General features: G+C 39.8%; 1 protein-coding gene and 1 long non-coding RNA gene across 16 annotated transcripts in view; one reads left to right on the top strand and one right to left on the bottom strand.

Annotated features, from left to right (window-relative positions):
- The window catches only part of rbfox1 (RNA binding fox-1 homolog 1), a 288,454-nt gene that overhangs the window by 140,361 nt on the left and 132,060 nt on the right, over positions 1-16,033 (bottom strand). For 5 of the 15 annotated variants that reach the window (XM_035993654.1, XM_035993653.1, XM_031303782.2 and 2 more), the window contains exon 1: positions 12,300-12,635. The exons of 2 other annotated variants lie outside the window; for them this stretch is intronic. In XM_035993654.1, coding sequence (XP_035849547.1) covers positions 12,300-12,395 — 96 coding nt within the window. In that variant the 5' untranslated portion in view covers positions 12,396-12,635. Of the gene's footprint in view, positions 1-12,299; positions 12,638-16,033 lie in introns of those variants that run through there. 8 more of the 15 variants (XM_035993658.1, XM_031303785.2, XM_035993655.1 and 5 more) reach the window with 4 other exon arrangements.
- LOC116052931 overlaps positions 1-16,033 on the top strand; it is a 107,401-nt gene that overhangs the window by 24,248 nt on the left and 67,120 nt on the right. The gene's annotated exons all lie outside the window — the stretch shown is intronic.

The raw sequence follows: 16,033 nt of genomic DNA on the forward strand, positions 1-16,033 counted from the left end.
GATAAAGAATTTTTAAGGCCAGTATCGATACAAATATTTGGTGATTTAAAAATCCGATATTCCGATATATCGGCCGATATATATAAAAAAAAAAAATCCAGAAACGCGTAACAAAACATAAACAGATTTCTCTAACATTAGTTATTTGTACTTATTTATGAGTCTTCACTAAAATAATATGATAATGCAGTTTAAAAATAAACGTCTGTTTTATTGTCACAACAGAATAGAGGAACATCAAAATATATTAAACTTCTGATAAATAAAATGTATAAAAACACAAACTTAAGATATAAAACTTAAAGGGTTAAACACGAGTGTTGCCAACAGGGACGTTGTATAGTGCCCTCTGGTGGACAAAATATGCAACGCCAACACTCATAACATGGCTGAAGGGTGTTTCGTCCGTTTTTATTTTATTTTTTAAATATTCATTTGTCGGCCATTATAAATGCCGATACCGATAAATTGGAAAATGCCTAATATCGGCCAATAATATCGGCCTGCCAATATATCGGTCGGGCTCTACACTGGACAACATTCTATCTGGTCTCATTAACAATATCGTACATATAGCTATGAAAAGTAAAGCACCATAATCCGTAGGTATTCAACGTATTTATTAATGCATACACCACATTGGCTACTGCCGTATAAGACCGTGAGGATCAGCAGAGGGTAGTGCTCAGGGTGGATGTTAGGGTCCTAAAACACAGGACTTTCAAGCGAAGGAGCGGAGTTCATGTCCTGGAAGAATTTCAGTTGAAAACACAAGACTTTCAACCAGGGCACGGGTGTTTGTGTCCCGGGGGGACCGGTGTTTTAAGCCACACCACAAACTTGTGTCCAATCTTCACTAGTCCTTTTGGTGCCTAAACTTGACTGTCGTCCCCGCATGACGGTCACCGTTTGCCGGCTAAACTTAACTGTAATGTCCACTGAAAAGTCACCTCACGCTGCTCTGTACCCAGCTCACAGTCACCTTATGCCGGCTAAATTTAACTGTAAAAGGAAGCTAAACCTAACCGTCAAGTGACCGGTCGGCACGTGAGCGGTGATCGGCGTAATTTCGTAGGATATTGTACAAATTGTTGTGCATAGGTTTTCGAACGATATCATATGAACCCTTTGTGAGAATGAGTTGTCTATCTGAGACCGCAGATGGCAATCAATCATACATGTTGAATGCTAGATCAAATTTGTGTATGAAAATTGTTCAAACGACACCTATAACCTGTTTCAGCCTTTTCCTTTGTTGATATTTTAGATTTCCAAAAAGTGAAATAGCCACATTAAAGGACTTCCAGCAGCTCAAAGTTAATGTTAAACGTCAGAAGGAAGTGTTGGCTTTCACTGACAATAGCAAAAACAGCAAAGTAGGAACAACTGGAAATACTTAGTGAAGAAAACGAATACTTTCTTCCTATCATCATTTTTACAATTCTGGTGAACATCATATGGAACAGTAACATCTACATACAGTGCAACTACTCTTTTGACACCATCACTAATATTTCACAGTTCTTCTCATGGAATGTTTTCTCTTTTCTCTGGTTTTTGCTGACAGCATATTATATCACCCAACATTGATTTGCCCCAACAACATTCTCACCCACACACACACACACACACACACACACACACAGCTGAGCAGGGGACCATGATGTGTACATGATTAAAGATTGACTGCATCGACTGTGTGTACATAATGAATCCACTCCGTCATACATTTCCATGATGGACTACTGAGCTCTTTGGAAAGAAGAAAAACATGAAATGTATGTCTTGAAACAAATTGAGAAGTCATCGAAGGGTGAATCAAAGTGTACATCAAAAAATAAGTAATGTGAGGTGCTGTCTGAAAAAATACCCGCTGACACACACACACACACACACACACACACACACACACACACACACACACACACACACACACAGAATCCCTAAAGGCCTTCAGATGTATTCAAAATGTCTTACATGGCTCGACTATATATAGCTTCAAAGACCCAGATTCCCTATGTAGGCAGGGTACACACACACACACACACACACTCAATGCTCTGGCATAACATGCCAACACATTAGTACAATCTGGAATACTCAAACACTGCAATCTGAAAACAAAAGCTCCCTCTCTCTCTCTCTCACACACACACACACACACACACACACACACACACACACAGAGGGTGTAGCGAGGGATGAAAGAGCTGGATAAAGGAATGAGACTAATGGAGGAAAGTTGCTTAGTGACAAATTGTCAGATTGCAGAAGCCATTTTCTCTGCTCGTCATTTAGCTCTTTCATCCGGGAGCGCCGTTAAAATATTCCTCTGCTTCAGGCTTTTGCTCGGTCACACTTTCATTTCTTTTTACTCGCTGCCTCGCATTTTCTTTTCGCACTCTGCCTGGTTCCAGATGCAGCGGCAGAAGGCGCACAACGCCGATGTGCTCGAAAACTGGGTCATAAAAACACACGGCATGCCCACCAACTCCATACATTCTGACTGCAAACTCTGTATAATAGAGATATAATTGCAAGGTGGAAGCACATGTGATGTTTACAGCAGCTTACAAAATGTGTTTCACTTTATTGTGTTTGTGTGAAGCTGGTATTATTGTATTATCCATTATTATGTTATAGTTATGGTGTTTGCATTTGTACACATGAATTCAATATGTAAACCATTCTTCTCTTTTAATGGCACTACAACTATACTGCTTGCTGCACACTGTATGGAGTTGAAATCAATACTTTTTAAGACTCATTGAGAATAAGATCTAAAAAGTGGAATCACCTGTGCTTTGATTTGAATTTAACACATATAAAATGTGATTTAAAGCTATAGTGCGTAGTTTCTGTCTCCCCCATGAGGAATTCTAAGTTATGACAACAACACTGTCAGCGCATCCACATGATAAAGCCTTCCGTGATCGTGCACGCGCCCCCACCAATTCAAATCTGAAATATATGAAAATCACGTGCCAATATGATGTCAATTTGTGAATTCATTAAAATGCTGTTTCACATGTTGCTCTTTGCAGAAGTTTGCTGCCAGATGGCAAATCATTTGTGTTAAATTGTCAGAAAAAATAAAAAATCTAAATATTTCTTTGGATAAGTAACACTTTCATATAGTAAAGAATAGAAGAGATCGGAGAGGTTCTTGGATCTTCTATTAGTGATAAAAAGGTGGTGCTCTTTGGTAGGGGGCATGAACAAATCCAATAGACAAGAAAAAAGCCAAGACACTCGTCTTTTATGAAAAATATATATAAAACGGCTTTAATGCATCTGGCACATTCTAAATAGAACAATAAAAAATATATATTCTATTTCGAATGTGCCAGATGCATTAAAGGCATTTTATATATATTTTTCGTAAAAGCGAATGCCTTTGGATTAGAGGATGGATACCCGAACCGAGCCCGTCGGGACCCAACGGTACCCAACGGGCCGGGCCGGGTTCGGACAGATATTTAGAAATGATGTTCGGGTTCGGGTCAGGCTCGGTCATATCAGCACGATAAGGCATTGAACATTTTAAATTTAAAAAAGCTTATTATGTAGGTGCACGCCTGTGTTAACACAGGCTTGTTGCCCCGTGTGCGCTGATGTGCTCATCTGTTAACATTTCCGAATGCCTTCCTACAGTTGCTTAATAATAGCGGGCTTTCCACACCAACAAACATATGTGTCATTAGTATGAGAAAAATGAGAAAACGAGATTTTAACTGTGTCGGGGTTGGGCTCGGACATAAATATCTTAATGCCTGTCGGGCTCGGGCCGGGTTCGGTTACTGCGGACGCGGGCCTGGCTGGGACAGAAAAATGCGGCCTGATCCGCACTCTACTTTGGATGCTTTTATTTAGTATTTTCAATCAGCCTTAAAACTTAAACTCAGCTGCATTAAACAATGTAATTATGTAATGTGGCTTGATATCTAGACAGGATCAAAGGTGAAACATTCTAAAAGTTGCAACAACTAATCTCCCAACATTAAAACCTATAACTGATTCAACCAGCAGCTCTAAGACAGTGTCAGCTCCACCCACCCTGAGCCATGGACCGAACAGCATCACACTTGTGTAAGAGCACAAAACCACTGCAGCACTGTTGCATAAGACAAGCAGCCCCAGTCAGAGGCGACCCACACTGCCTCTTCCACAAAAGCACTCCGTTACCAATTTAGTGCCATTATATTCACTGATAACCTTCTCACTTTGGGGCTATCTATGTATGCCTCTACTGCATGCATATATTCACAGGTCATATAAATACATGTGAATACATATTGTATAGATCATACTGTAAAAAAGGATACAAATAATATTCATCTCCAAAACATTCCACTTGCCCAACATCCCCATAAACGGGGAAATAAACAATAAGCCTAATCCACACTCAAACCATGCATGCACAAGTCTACCCACAGTACCTTTTGTGCAACAGAAAACCCTGTGTTAAAGCATGAGTCTACATATCTACATATCTGCATATACAACACAAAACCAGCTGTTATTACCACCTTTTTGAAACGTGAATTATTTTATCTATAATGACTAAATTATTTAAAAAAACAACAGTGCAAGTGATTATGGTGTAATTAAATCAGATCACCATAACAGCCTTCTGCAACATGGCCTCGCACCCAAACTGTCACTTCCTGCTACAAACTCTCATTCATGCTTTTATCACATCCAGGTTTCATTACTGCAACAGAAAATTCCATATTAAAAAGCCCCTTTTGCATATTCAGTGTAAAGAACCATTACCCCTCTCACTGCCAACTCTTGCTGCCAAAACAACAGACTTTTAGATAGCAAATTAGTTGTATAAAACAAAAGAGCAGATGAAACTGGTTATGCTTGTTATAAACCTTACACATATTCTTCACCGCGCCGTGACCCCCAGTGAGCAATCGCGGCAATTCAAGTCAATGCTTGATATTCCACCAGCGCATCCCAGAATCGTGCGTAAAGCGGCGCTCCTATCCACTAAAGGCGCCGATATACTTGCTTTTAACTACGTGTTCACGTACGTAAGATGGCTGCCACACGTATCCTGCATTCCTTTGGAGCATAGGTTGTGCACGTCTTCAGAAATTAACGCTATGTGTCCGCAAGATGCAATTCGGCACATGAAGGTGGGAGCAGCATATCATCTGACAGGCAGGTCAGCAGTCTGACACACTCCAGCCAAGGAATATCTTCCGCTGTCATCCACACTAAAACTTTTCACCATAAATTTACAGTAATATCCTGGCAGCAGCTTTACCTGTAAACTGCTGTTTATTTACAGTAAGCATACTGTTTTTAAATTTTAAAGTACTCATATTATGCTTTTTGGCTTTTTCCCTTTCCTTTATTGTGTTATATATCTTTTTTATTACAAAGTGAAAAAGCCCAACAGAAAACACTGTTCATAAACTGCTCCAAACTGCTCTATTGTAGTCCAGCCTTTACTTCAGAGACAAACGTGTGTCACTTTGTAACACGTTATAATGCTCTCCTAGCTGCTAGCGTGGCACTCTGCGCATGTGTGACTCCCAACAAAGATGGAAGAGAAGTGCGATGTCTCACTCTGTAGCTAAAACAGAGCTCAACACACAGGGTGAAAAGAGGAGCTGCAGCAATGTGCAGTACAACAAATATATGGTGTTATTGGAAAAGTAAACCACGTAAACCTATTCTGATATAACCTCTAAATACAATTATGAACCTGAAAATGAGCATAATATGAGCCCTTTAAGGTATTTTACTGTAAATAGACGTACAGTTTCTTGCTGTATGATTTGAATTGTCACAAGGTCTTTTTTTTACGCGAGCCACGGGGCATTCAAACAGCCGGGCAGGAAGTGAAACAGAGAGAACATCCAATCAACTTACCAAAACACACACACACACCCATTATCATTTATGTCTCCTTGACATGGAAATAAGCCTCAGGGCTTTATTGTGTTATCCTGACTTTGTTTTGTTTTTAATGTATGGTGCATAGTTGTATCGTAATTTATAATGAAATGGGCAAATAAAATCAATCAATCAATACAACACCACGGACAATGAGAGAATCATATTGGAGGTTGAAAAACATAATAGAAAGCCCAGATCTTTTTTATAAGGACAACACCAGAAAAGAGAAGGCATGGAGTTTAACTGTAGGAGTGCTTAGAGTGGAAGGTAGATACTAGCTTAATTAACACGTAGGGTGACCAGACGTCCTGAAAAATTCAGGACAGTCCCGAAATCCAAGCAGTTGTCCCGAATCCCGATTCCTGCCCTATTGTCCCGAAAATTAGAGCAAAGTCTCAAGAGCAGACTCTCGAGTAGTTACAGTCTGATAGAACATTAAAAACCGTTCATGGTGATTGAGTCGTCCTGCAGCCAGCCCCCGGTCGGCTGCTCATTGGCTGCAACAGTACGTAGTCCCTACTTAGGTGGCTAGGTGCGAATTTTGATAACATGCATTGCTATTTTTCATTCATTCATTGTTGAAATGGAGACTCAGGCTGGTGTCCTGGGACCTGATGAACACGTAGCTAAAACGCAAAAACGTCTCTGCAGGCCAGGTACTGCAGACTACATATAACTAACAGCACAAAAGTACAGACAGTACATACTTTATGTTTGTTTCATAATGACACTTGAGTTCATGATTTTAATGATTTTTTTTGTTTTGTTCCTGAATAAAAATAATAAATCATTTTGGTGTGGCATTTTGAAATTCATGTTATTTAGTTAAAAAGTATCTTTAAAATAATTAGATATTATTGTAGATGAACTTCTGCTGAATACAAAAAAATCATAGCACTTTGAAAATAACTGCCTTGATTTGCTCAAATTGACTGAAAACACCCTCAGACCCCAGAGGGTTAACTTCAAAATTCTCCTCCCCGCCTACAAGGCCCTCCATGATGTAGCTTCTCTCTACAGTAGCTCACTGATCTCCTCCACCTAAGGTCCAGGGACGCCAGGCTCTTCCACATCCTCAGGATCTAAAGTCAGACCTGGGCCTTTTTTTCTCCGGCTGCTGTCCCTCTCTCTGGAACTCTCTACCATCCAACACACCCAAATCCTCCCAGTTCACTGACAATTTTTTTTCTGCACTCTATTCATTTTGTAAAGCATTTTTGACAACATTTCAATTTTATCATAAATATTATAACATTTTATATTGTGTTTTTCCCATCAGCCAAAGCAAAAATTTCTCTCAAATAAACTCTTGGAGGGGAAGGTAACCTGAGCCCAACATCTACGTATTAGATATTTCTTATGACTTTATATTCATAGAATTTGGCTATATTTGACTCATTTATTTGAAAAATGTTTTTTTTTGTGTGTTTTGGTTTGCAGTACATCTAAGTACCCTTTCAGAACAAATAAAGTGATCAGCTGATTGTGTAATTTCCAATTTCTATTGAATACACTGTGCCACTGTTCTGCCTGTCCTCCCTGCAGATGCAAACGCGCTCATTTTAGGCATGCATTTTAATGTAATAGGCCAGAGTCCCTGCTAACAGTCTTGATACCTTATGGAACACACAGTGATGGATGTGTAACAGTGTAGCGCCATCTACTGCGACTCGTCCCAGCTGATGATTGATCTGTGGGTTGTGTAATGATTGAGGAACATGAGGACAGTGTACAGCAGCAGCCGCCTGCAGGCTGTAAACACTGCTCCTGTAAACATGATCGTTCCATTCCACAGCTTCTTTATTCAGAGAAATGCTGCTTGTATATTCATTATTCCACACACAAAGATACATACACACATGCTCAAAATGCTATATACTCAGAGAGAGGAGTGACAGTAAAAAGCATAAAGAAGAAAACGATTAAAATTAAAAAATTATGAATTTGTGATCATCATTCTCTTCTCTGACTAAGCAAAAGCAGCATTATTTTTTTTTAAATCCACTCAGTATAGAGCAAGATCTATACCCTCTTTTGACCGAGCCTTTATAACTCATCACTTGGTAACTAATGTAGGCTAGTCCTTTGTGTAACAGCAGAGTGTCCTTGTTCTCAGCATGGCAGTAGTTCACAAAACGTAAGACTAAAGTCACATGCTAGTCTCTCGGCAACAGTATTTAAGTCATTTCCACTATTGTGACAATTAAGATGCCCTGGCAATAACGCGTCCGTACATACGGCTGCTATGAACAAGACTGATCTGACAGGAAATTCATGCTCACATTAAGAAAGTGCAATGTTTTGCTCACTAGCTGTATGAAAACGCAGTACAGCATGGACTGTATGGAAGTTCATGGTTGCCAATATAAAAATCAAATCATTTAACCCTTCAACGCCACTGACTAGTCCATACAGCATTCCGGGATGGAAGAAAAACACGCTCTGGTTTCTTGGCATTTCTTTAAACCAATCACAATCGTCTTGGACGGCACTAAGCACCAGCAGCAGGCCCTGCGCCTCTGCAAAATAGCCTCGGGAAGGAACTTGTGTTGGTGGAACATGTGTATGTTCAAAAGTAGTTTTAGTCGTGCAACAGAAAACTCAGATTGGACAGATAGTCTAGCTAGCTGTCTGGATTTTAGAACGTTTAGAACGCCAACACAAAGAAAGAGGAAGGTAACAGACATCCGGCTGAAAAGAAGCAGATCCTGTGGAATTTCAGGCGGCATAGGAGCAATCCCGGAAGTGGAACGTCGCGGATATAGACTAAAATCAAGATAACATGGCTGCGTCCTTGTTGTCATTTACTGTCAGTACCTGATCTGTATTAGAAACTCAATTGGTTTTTAATCTATTCCATTACCACTGAGCTACTTTATTTTTTTTTAAGATTATTTTTGGGCATTTTAGGCCTTTATTGGTATAGGACAGTTTAGACTTGAAAGGGGAGAGAGCAGGGGAATGATATGCAGCAAAGGACCGCAGGTCAGAGTCGAACCCGCGGCTGCTGCATCAAGAAGTAAACCTCTATTTACCAGGTGAGCTACCCAGGTGCCCACCCATGAGCTACTTTGACCCTAACCATTCGAGGTCCTTGCCTAATATCAGCCATCTTTGCACAAGCGTAGAACGAATCAGGTTTCTGGTACGGATCAGGCAGCAACAGTCACAACTTACCAAGCTAGTCATTTAGCTCATTTTTAGAAAGTTACGGTAAGATTCAAATTCAAAACATTTTTTTTTACTAATATTTTCAGAAAAACATGTTTGGTTGAAGCAGCATATAATTACTTAAAATTGTGTACTTTATTTTGTCAAAAGTAAGTATAAGTAGGTCTTTTACATTGTTTTCACACACTCTCTTTTATTACCTATTTAAAGCTATAGTGCGTAGTTTCTGTTGTTTCTAGTTAAGTTATGACAACAAAACTGTCGGCATGTCCACATGATATAAGCCTTCCGTGATCGCGCACATGCCCCCACCCCCACCCCTCCTCCACACAGTTGCTAGTAGCCAAGGAGGACACGGAGGATTCAAAAACATGACAAACTCTTCAGAAGAGGTCATTATCTAACTTATATAACTTGAGTTTCTGCGCGGGAAAGTCGCCGGACGCCACAATCTTCTGAACATAGTCATACTGAGAATTACAGAGAGAGTTGTGTGGAGATGATAGTCTTAATTAGATTTGTAGAAACTCATTTGGCAATGGCTTGAATGTAACAGATGTTCATTAATATAAAAAAAGTTACTAAAGATTAAAATGATGTAAGTTTAAGACATTTAGAGTAGAAATTTGTGTATTTATATATAGTTGTATCTAGCTTCCCCTGCTGTGAAAATGTGGAAACATTATCATCGTGTGGAAACACCAAAGTGGAAAGTGGCGAAATAAAAAGTGAAAAGGAAAGAGTAAAGTATAGACCAAAATTGTAAACACAACTGCTACCACAGAACTGATACACAGCTACAGTATATATCCCATTTAAAAAGGCAGATACAGTAAGGAGATGGGAGTACAGAATAAGCACAGTATATAGTGAAATTTATATTTATTTTTTTTAAGTTGCAATGTCCTCACTGTCCATACAGTAAATGTTTGCATGTGCATTAATGTAGTATATGTAAGGAATAAAAAAATGTCAACCAACAGTGCAGTTTCCTCGTACCTCTGAGGATAAAATAACAATAAATAAACAATTCACTAGTTCAATAGTAATGATATAGATGTGTGCAATATAAATATATGATATACACATAAATATCTAATATATAAATGAATTATATATTTAGTAAAATGTATGTAAAACACCATAACAACTAAACACAAATATATTTGTGTTTCTAAAATAAATCCTAATTAAGATAAATACATTTCTATAAAAGCGTTTATCACATTTGATACACACACAAAAATATGCATATTAAAATAGGATATATTTACAGGGTTGGCGTCACAATGTTTTTCCATTTGTGTGACATGTATGACAAACTAAAAAAAATGTCAAATTCAATTAACTTATTTTATTTTCATGTGTGAATAAAAACTGCCAAAACGTTCGATAATGATGTTCTGTGTACTCAACACAACGCTGCCAAACTGACTTCTCATTTATTTATTTTTTATCACAAATTGGCAGTCAGTTTGCAATCTTCACTTGGAATAGAATTGAAAGCACCTTCTGCATTTGAATTTAAAATGTCCTGATTTTGGTTTATTTCTGATGGAAATAAAAACAAAAAAAAAAACATAATGGCAGGATGCTGTGATCAGAGGTCCAGGGATAATGAAATGGACCTTTTTGAAAATGATCACGTAAAAGGCCTTTTTTTTTTTTATTTCATTTACAACAGAAAGTAGCTAAAAATCAGCACACAATTTAAATTCAAAGGTGAGACCAGTTTAAAACCCTCTGAGGTCTAAGGGCATTTTGACATATCTTCTTGAATTCTCCTTTTAAGGGTATTTGCATATAACCTGATCCCCATGTGTTTCGTATCAAAATGTTCAGAACAAACTCAGCTGTCTGTATACTGATGCCCAAAATTGTTCCAGAGCAATATGTAAAGAGATCATAAGGACCTAAAGCAGAAATATTTCTCAAATCTCTTGTGAAAACATCCCTACACTCAATTGCTTTGGTGCTTGAAATGAATTTACAAAAGTCTTTCACAAAAGTACCGTACTATATGAATAAAATAGTCAATAAATCGCTTTTTTTAGGAGAAGTCCTATTGTCCTCAGAGAGTTTAAAGATGACCCAGCGCCTAAACTCCAACCACTGCACACTGACCTACTGACGCTCCCAAACTGATCGGACTGATTTTTTTTATCTCATGCTGTTAAAGGTTTGTCTGCATTATACACACCGATGTAAAAACAGGCCCAAATCATGATCAGGTTGAAAAAAAATAAATGACAAAAAATGGCAATTAAAAATGTCTATATCTCAAACCTATACATGATAATACCTCTATTGTAAGTGTATGGTCAATAACAATAACAATAACGATAATAAATTACTAATTAGTCCTGCAGAAAACTTCACAAAAGTCTTAAAGATAAGATTCTTTGTGTTGTAGCGCTAAGAGCATAGCTAATTCCCAAATAAATAAATTATGTGGGTGCAATAGAGAAAATCAAAAGGTGACCTCAACTTCACCCCCAACAAAAAAAACTCTCATCTCATTGTTATTTAACAAAAAAAAAAGATTTTCTTTTTGTGATTAGACTCACACTATTACTGTCACAACTGAGAACACACACACACAATGAATTGGGAGTTCTGAGCCTGGCGACAAAATGATTAACGCCGTGAATTGAAGACAAAGTATTCAAAAAGGAATACAAATAGAAGTATGTAAAAAAAAAAAAAAATCTATAGATCTAGAGCACACACACGGTACCAAACGTTATGCTTTTTTATAAAATATAAACTAGCTAAAATATAGAGCAGGATGGTCCTGATCCATGGTATTTCCAACTAACAGAAGTCTACATCACTGAGCCTTTTCTGGAAGTAGACTTCCACCTGCCTCGTCTTCAAAGAGCTGGAGGAGAGCCCCAGTATCAGCTGTACACAGTTCAGCATGATGGCAGGACCGGGGAGGACCCATGCCTCTCAAACTGGCACAAACTGACACTACCAATGTACACATGCTAGATATCCAAACACGCTTTGTGTTTCTCTTATTTTGCCCCTGTGAGTATGTTAGCACAGCAGCACACAGTCATTCTGTCATCCTGTTCCACTCCACTTCCCATGTCCAGCAGCAGCAGCAGCAGCAGCAGACAAAGGCATGTACACATGATGAAGATTCATGTAGACATACAGTAAATACACACACACACACACACACACACACACACACACACACTCACCTGCTGTAAATACATGAAGGTGAGGGCTGCGCAGGACAGCGGAGGACAGGCGTCCACGTTGGGTAACGCCACGCATGTTCCTCCAGGATGCTGCATGTTCCCTCCTCTAGCTGACAACACAAACCCCCCCGACAATACACAACACTGTTCTGAGTGGCGAGGTGGAGAGAGAGCGGCCGCAAGAGCAGAGAGAGAGAGAGAAAGAAAAGAAGAAAAAGAAAGAAAGAAAGAAAGAAGGATTGGTAGAGAGTGAGCGGAGAGATAGAGCTTCAAAGGAAGCAGCAGCCGGTCCCGTACGATGGAGACCCGAGTGTTCTCTGCTTGCAAGAAGGCGGGACGAGCGCAGGCAGAGAGAGAGAGAGAGAGAGAGAGAGAGAGAGAGAGAGAGAGAGAGCAAGCTCTGCTGCAGTGTGTGTGACTCAGAGTGTGTGTGAGAGAGAATAAGTGTGAGTCTGACTCAGTATGAATGCATGCGTGTGTGCGTGTGTGTGTGTATGTGGGTGTGTGTGTGTGTGTGTGTGTGTGTGTGTGTGTGTGTGTGTGTGCGTGCGTGTGTGGAGGCAAGCCAGCAGTCAGTGTGACTGCGATCACTGAAGCGTGAGGGAGGCAGAAAATTGTCTGTGTTTCTAATGTGGTGTGTGTGTGTGTGTGTGTGTGTGCGTGCAAGAGAGAAAGTCCAGCTGTGTGTATGTGCATGTTTTTTTTTTCTGCACAAAATGCTGATCTCTCTCTCTCTCTCTCTCTCTCTCTCTCTCTCCTCTTGATGAATTGAAGTTCTCTGACATGTGTTACTGGAGGCGACCGAGGATGCTGACGGCAGCCACAATAGAAGCCCCTCTCTCTCTCTCTCTCTCTCTCTCTCTCTCTCTGAAGTGCCATCATTTGCTGGCAAAACTTTTGGAGTCACGCAAAATACCAAACTGTAAAAAAAAAAAAAAAAAAACTTCAGTGTGTCTCCACATGATATATAAACTAGGGCTGTCAATCGATTAAAATATTTAATTGTGAGTAATCGCATAGTTGCGAATAATCGCAAATGAATTGCACATTTTTTCATCCGTTCTAAATGTACTTTAAAAGGGATATTTTTCACGTTTGAAATGCTCTTACCAACATGGGAGCAGACAAATATGCTCACTTTATGCAAATGTTTATTATTGCAACAAAACAATAACAAATACTGTCTAGAATATTCTCCAGAATAACCTCAAAGGTACTGCATGCTCAGTCAGAAAGTCTGCTGAAAGCATAATATGGCAAACTCAAGCCCATCAAGCAACAACAGACGGACACATTGACCTGAATGGAACATTACTTGGTGGTACTAACACAATGTAGTGTCCCAGTTTACACTTGGAAAGGTTAACTAAACATCCCATTTTTTTTAAGCAGCTCAACACAAAACAGTGGAGCTCATGCATTACAGCAACAGACACATTGTACACTGGTCAGCTAAATGTAACAATGTAATGTAACAATATATTGTGTCTAACCTCACATGTGAGAAAATAAAGGCTCACAAAAACATCCCCATCTACTAAGTGGGATCAAAACAGGCAGATACAAAAAATAAATAAAGTGGGAGATAAACTGTGATGGCTCGGTGGAGGCTATGCGACCCAAAGCATGTGCTCCAACGGGAGTTGTCCGGTCGCTGCAATCATGTTGTGTGCGCTATCAGCGGTCAGTGTGCTGACTTTATGTTCAATGCCACACTGTCTGGCTACTTGCGGAAAGTGCTCGGCGCACACGTCGGCGCAATGCCTTCTTCAATCTTCAGTCAAAGCATGCAACCGAGGTTCCCACTGTGGGTCCAAGTAATGTGCTGTGACCCCGAGGTAACTGTGATCACTGAGAGATCTCTCCAGTGAGTGCAGCGCAGCAGCATGGCTTTCTGATTTTCCCGAACCATATGCAGCAAAGGGCCGCAGGTCGTAACTGAAACCGCGGCCGCTGCGTCGAGGACTGAGCCTCTGTATATGGGTGCATGCTCTACCAGGTGTACAACCCTGGCACCCTTAACACATTGGTAAATGAAATATGGAAACCAAAATATGAAAAAATGAGTGATTTAGCCCACATTTTGTATGAATGGTGCAGTATTGCTTAAAAATAAAAATTGCTATATATATCAAATGGCATTACATGTCATTTAGCTGACGCTTTTATCCAAAGCGACTTACAATTGCTATATATGTCAGAGGTAACACACCTCTGGAGCAACTGTGGGTTAAGTGTCTTGCTCAGGGACACATTGGTTGATGTATTGCAGTGGGATTCGAACCCAGGTCTCCCACGCGAAAGGCATGCGTCATATCCACTGCACCATCACCACCCATTCAAATGTGATTATTTGACAACATTATTTGACAACAGCTTTGGTTCACACTCTTCTTCTTCTGAAACTCCTATATGAGGACCCCTCCCCTACCTGCTAAACACCAACATCTTTCAAACTCCACCTCCAGTTTGTAACACAGGTTTTCTGTTATAAATGTATAGTCTCCAATCCCAAGCCATATTTCTTAGTCTTGACAAAGCTCCTGCAGAGCCACAGCAGACAATATACAGCTGTTTGCACAGGCTGAGTGGGACCAACCGTGACAAGTACACTGACCTTTATGAGTAAAATCAATTTAGCGCCACTCTAAACATCACATTGGGAAATTCCAACCACCATTCACTATCCGCAAGATGCTGGTCATTCAACAACTATGTAGCTCAAAATGATGTGATGAGATCAGCTGTTTATCTAGAGATAGAGTTGAGTGCCGAATCCAGTACTTTTTTGGGTACCGACCGAATTACGTCGGTACTGCCGAGGACCGATTCACGTTAAATTGCCAAATTTCAGTACCTATACCTTTTGACTGACTGACAGGCTGGAGATTGTAGGCCCAGTAGTGTTATCTATGCCCTTTTGACTGACTGACAGGCTGGAGATTATAAGGCAAGGCAAATTTATTTCTATAGCACATTTCAGCAACAAAGCAATTCAAAGTAAGAGCAATTAAAAAAACATTACAAAAAAACAGGCTATCATAGAATAAGTTACAAATACAAGAATAAAAGTTCCAGGGCAGTGCAAGAAATTAATAATTATTTGATTTGATAGGTTGTAGGGTTGATTTGTGATTTGGGAGGGGAGAGGGAGGTGTTGTATCTTGTGTTGTGTGTAAAATATTTTAAATAAATAACAAGATGGTCTAAGTAAATGGAATGAAAAGATTTGGAATTATTTTTTACAACTGAAATACATTTTTGTTATTGCAGAGGGAAAGTGGTAAGAAAAAGGTAGCGTTAGGTACCAGAACCGAATTTGAGGTGCCGGTATCAGTACTGGTACCGAAAAAAAGTGAACGGTACCCAACCCTGTCTTGAGAATGAATTCTCACTCTGTTAGTGTATTTGATCAACAAAAATAGTGGTCTGTCTTTGTCAATGCAACTATTCATGACAGTAAATAGTTCAGGCACTGGCAATTAAGAATCACCAATTAACCTAACCTACATGTTTTTGGACTGTGGGAGGAAACCGGTGCACCCGGGGAAAAATCCCACACAGGCACAGGGAGAACAGGCAAACTCCACACAGTAGGGCCCAAGATGGCCAGCAGGTTTGAACCAAGGGTAGGTGTAGGTGAAGCCAAAACAGCTGAATCGCCCCCTTGTGGCTGACTGCAGTACAGCAGGGTTTCTGACCTTTTCAAGACCGCTCTTAGTGTTGTCTCTGAT

The sequence above is a fragment of the Sander lucioperca genome, chromosome 17 (assembly GCF_008315115.2).
Source record: "Sander lucioperca isolate FBNREF2018 chromosome 17, SLUC_FBN_1.2, whole genome shotgun sequence".
Lineage (NCBI taxonomy): Eukaryota > Metazoa > Chordata > Actinopteri > Perciformes > Percidae > Sander > Sander lucioperca.